Genomic DNA, 3,373 nt, shown 5'->3' on the forward strand with positions numbered 1-3,373 from the left:
TATATAGCTGGGTTCAAATATAACCAAGCCTCAAATTATGTTATATTTATATTTCCATTTAATAGAAACGCTGCTGTTGTTAAATTGTGTTTTTCCGCATTAGCAGGATGCAGATGAATTTTTTCGGGAATTGCGGCCGATGTTTCTGTGCAGGTATTTTTGCCTCTGGGGAGAAGCAGCCGTGGGCCGAGCCGGAGGAGCTGAGCGTGGAGAAGTGCGGCATCCTGGACGAGGACGAGCTCGCCAACGAGACGGAGGAACTGTACCGCTCCAGCGGAGGAGCCGGCTACGGCGCCACCACCCAGGGCTCCGACCCCAACGGAGGCGGCGGCGGCGGCTGGGTCTCCGACTGGGACAGGACCGAGGAGTACGTCCAGCCGGCCGGGACCAACAGCTACGCTTACGGAGGCGAGCCGGGGTTCACATAGACGCAGCCAGAGGAACAGAAACGGCTCGGCAGCAACGTGGAAACTCTGAAGGAACTAAAACAGCAACCGGGCTTTTCAGGAAGCCCGACCTTTGAACTTTAAAGACATTTAAAGTGAGGATGGTAGTTAAATGTGTGTCTGTGTGACTGCAGCTAGGAATCAGAAGCCTTTTTGCAAACTTTCACTGGAATCAGGCTTGTTGCTAAGACGAGGCGTCCATCTTTAATGGCGGGTCTGTTTTCCATCATGACTTGGTTTTTATTGGTTTGATGCTCATTTAGATCTGGGTCATTGTAGCCTGGATGTTTATCCACTGAAACATCACAGCCACACAGATCAGTGTTGAAACAGACGGATCTAAAGGCCTGGGCTGATTTTCCTGGATAAATGAATATGAATTATGGTTAAAAACACGAGGCAAGACTTTTGTTACACCTTGGAAAATGTAGCAATCCGTCACATCGTTGCACTGAAACTCACATCACCACGAAAAGCAAGAGAGTTTAATTGACCTAACATGCATTTTTCAGTCTGGAAGGAAGCCAGGATCAGTCTACGTGTTCAAATGGAAACTGGTCATAAAAACACATCAGATCTTTAGGAAATGAAGACAACGGCGCCTTCATTTCGGTTTCTCCCCAGTTCCTATTGATACCAACATTTCTTATTTTTTTTATCTATATGAAAATTCGTCCCACGGCTCCATTTCATACATGAAGTATTTCAAAACAAAACAACTGAAACTGACAAACTTTATGATCGATTCTTTGGTCAGATTGTTATTGTTATGCTAAGCTAGCTTTGGCTAATTAGCAGGTGAAAGGCTAACTTTAGCTTAAGTGACCGAACTCATTTTCCACTGTAAAACTAAAGTCATTATCACCAACATGATTTTGCCGTTTTGGGCATCAAATTAAAATGTTTTATTAATTCGGACCAACAGTGGGAAACTTTCAGCATACTGCGACAACTAAAGATTTAGTTGCCAAAGTCCTAAGCCCTAAATATTATAATATTCAGCAATAGTCTACTGTAAGAAAATGTGATTTTTTTATAACCAAATTTGATGATTTATTTATTTTATTTGGTCATAAAATCATATTTCCTTTATAACCATCAACAGGAAGTCATAAATGTATTTTTGTCTGATCATCATAATCATTTATTTTGGTTATTTAGAACCAAAATAAATGAAATTAGAGTAAAATCTAAAATATTCAGGTAATGGTGTCCACCTGAAACTTGCTACATCATCTACACAAAAAATTAACGTAATTATACCAAAGAAAAATAAGCTAATCGTTTAGCGCAGAACGGTTTGTTAAAGCTAACGACGCCTAAAATGACTTTACCTGACAGTTAAATTTGAATTATAAAGTTGATAACACTTTATGAAATATAGTTTGTTTTCTTTACTTTATGACCAGTTCTTCAGTCAGTGTCTGAATGTTTAGCATAGCTATCCCTAGCTTGTGCTAACTACTTAGCAGCTAACAAGCTAACGTTAGCATACGTGAAAAAAGTTGTTCTGTGATGTGATTATTACTGTGACATTATCATTATTACACTGCAAAATATTTTCTTTCATCCTGAATACGAGGTTCGTCGAGGTCGGATCTGGTTGTTGTTGGTCTGTAGTTCAAAATGGCCGTCCTGTAGTTTATTCTGTAAACTGGGTTATTGCTCTGGCCTGGTGTTTGGATTAAAAACGTAGCCCAGCAGGTTTCTGTGTGAACATTTCTCTTAGGTGAAAATTTGACAAAATCTAAAGTTTTTTTCAACCAGCAGAAATTTATCAGAAAGTTTTTGCAAAATATAGTGTTAAGATTTTATCCTTTAAGAAAAGCATTGTGCCAATACAACAAAATAATGATGTATTCTGTAGTATTGGTTTACGAGGAAGTGAACAGATGCAGATCTGTTCTGTGTGTAGAGATATAGATGAAAATCATTTTGTAAACTGAACAGAAAATACAAAAGTTTTTGACCTTTTTGCCTATTGAAGGAAAGTTATTATTACGCAAAATAACATCATCTTCATAAATTAGCGTCTGAGTTGAGGTACTTCATAATTCCGTTTTCATTCAAATCCATCATTTTAATTTCTGTTAAATTTGTTTTATATGTGATATGTTTGTTATTTATGTTAATTTATTGTTCACCAGCTTCGTCTGACGTTAGCATAGCTCTAAACACGATCCAGGAAAAGCACAAACGGCATCAGCACATCAAGTCTTATGTCACTCTGACGGACTCTTAAATAAACGAGCCGACAAATCAATTAACTGGTGTATTGTACAAACACACATAGTTTTATTTTTAGTGGCATGTTCACATATATTCACATACTTAGATCCCAGAATAAATGCTAAAAATAAAGAAACGTCATTGGTTTAGGCCACAGGATGGTACTGCGTGGTGTAAAGGGAAAAACAAGTTAGTTTTTGACTTTTCATTGATTTGTCAACTGATTTATTTGTGAAACTGAACTGTTTTAAAAAATCCTGTACATGTGGAAATGTTGCATAATAAAACGTAGGAGTGTTGATTTTTGTGCAGTTATCTGATATTTTTGCTGTTTTTTTGCTGAAGCCGTTTTTCTTTAAATAGATGTCCATCGCCACGGTTACTGATTTAAAGTGCAAGAAGAGGAAATCAAGTAAAATGGGGAAGAGAAACTGACAAAGAAGGAAAATGGCTATTGATGGTATGAAGACCATTTGTTTTTTAACTGACTTCAGCATTAATGAGAAACTGGTTTCACTTCACCAATCCTGAGGTTTTAAGTATGTGTGGCTGCACACTACTGGTCAGCTGGCCTACAGCCCCCTTCATTTTTGTTACTAATATTGTTGGTAAATCAAACATATGGAGCTGCGAAGCTAGGAGAGCTGTTAGCTGCTAGCTGGAGGGTAGCTACACGAACAGACGGCCTGACTAACATG

The 3,373-nt window shown here is 38.3% G+C and overlaps 1 protein-coding gene across 1 annotated transcript in view; it reads left to right on the plus strand.

Moving 5' to 3' along the window:
* Window positions 1-2,976, plus strand: part of LOC103481051 (vesicular glutamate transporter 1-like) — a 21,619-nt gene extending 18,643 nt beyond the window's left edge. The window contains exon 13 of the mRNA XM_008436297.2: window positions 154-2,976. Within this exon, the coding sequence (XP_008434519.1) occupies window positions 154-428 (275 nt within the window). The 3' untranslated portion in view covers window positions 429-2,976. The remainder of the gene's footprint in view (window positions 1-153) is intronic.
* Window positions 2,977-3,373: the final 397 nt, after the last annotated feature.

The sequence above is a fragment of the Poecilia reticulata genome, linkage group LG19 (assembly GCF_000633615.1).
Source record: "Poecilia reticulata strain Guanapo linkage group LG19, Guppy_female_1.0+MT, whole genome shotgun sequence".
Taxonomy (NCBI): Eukaryota; Metazoa; Chordata; class Actinopteri; order Cyprinodontiformes; family Poeciliidae; genus Poecilia; species Poecilia reticulata.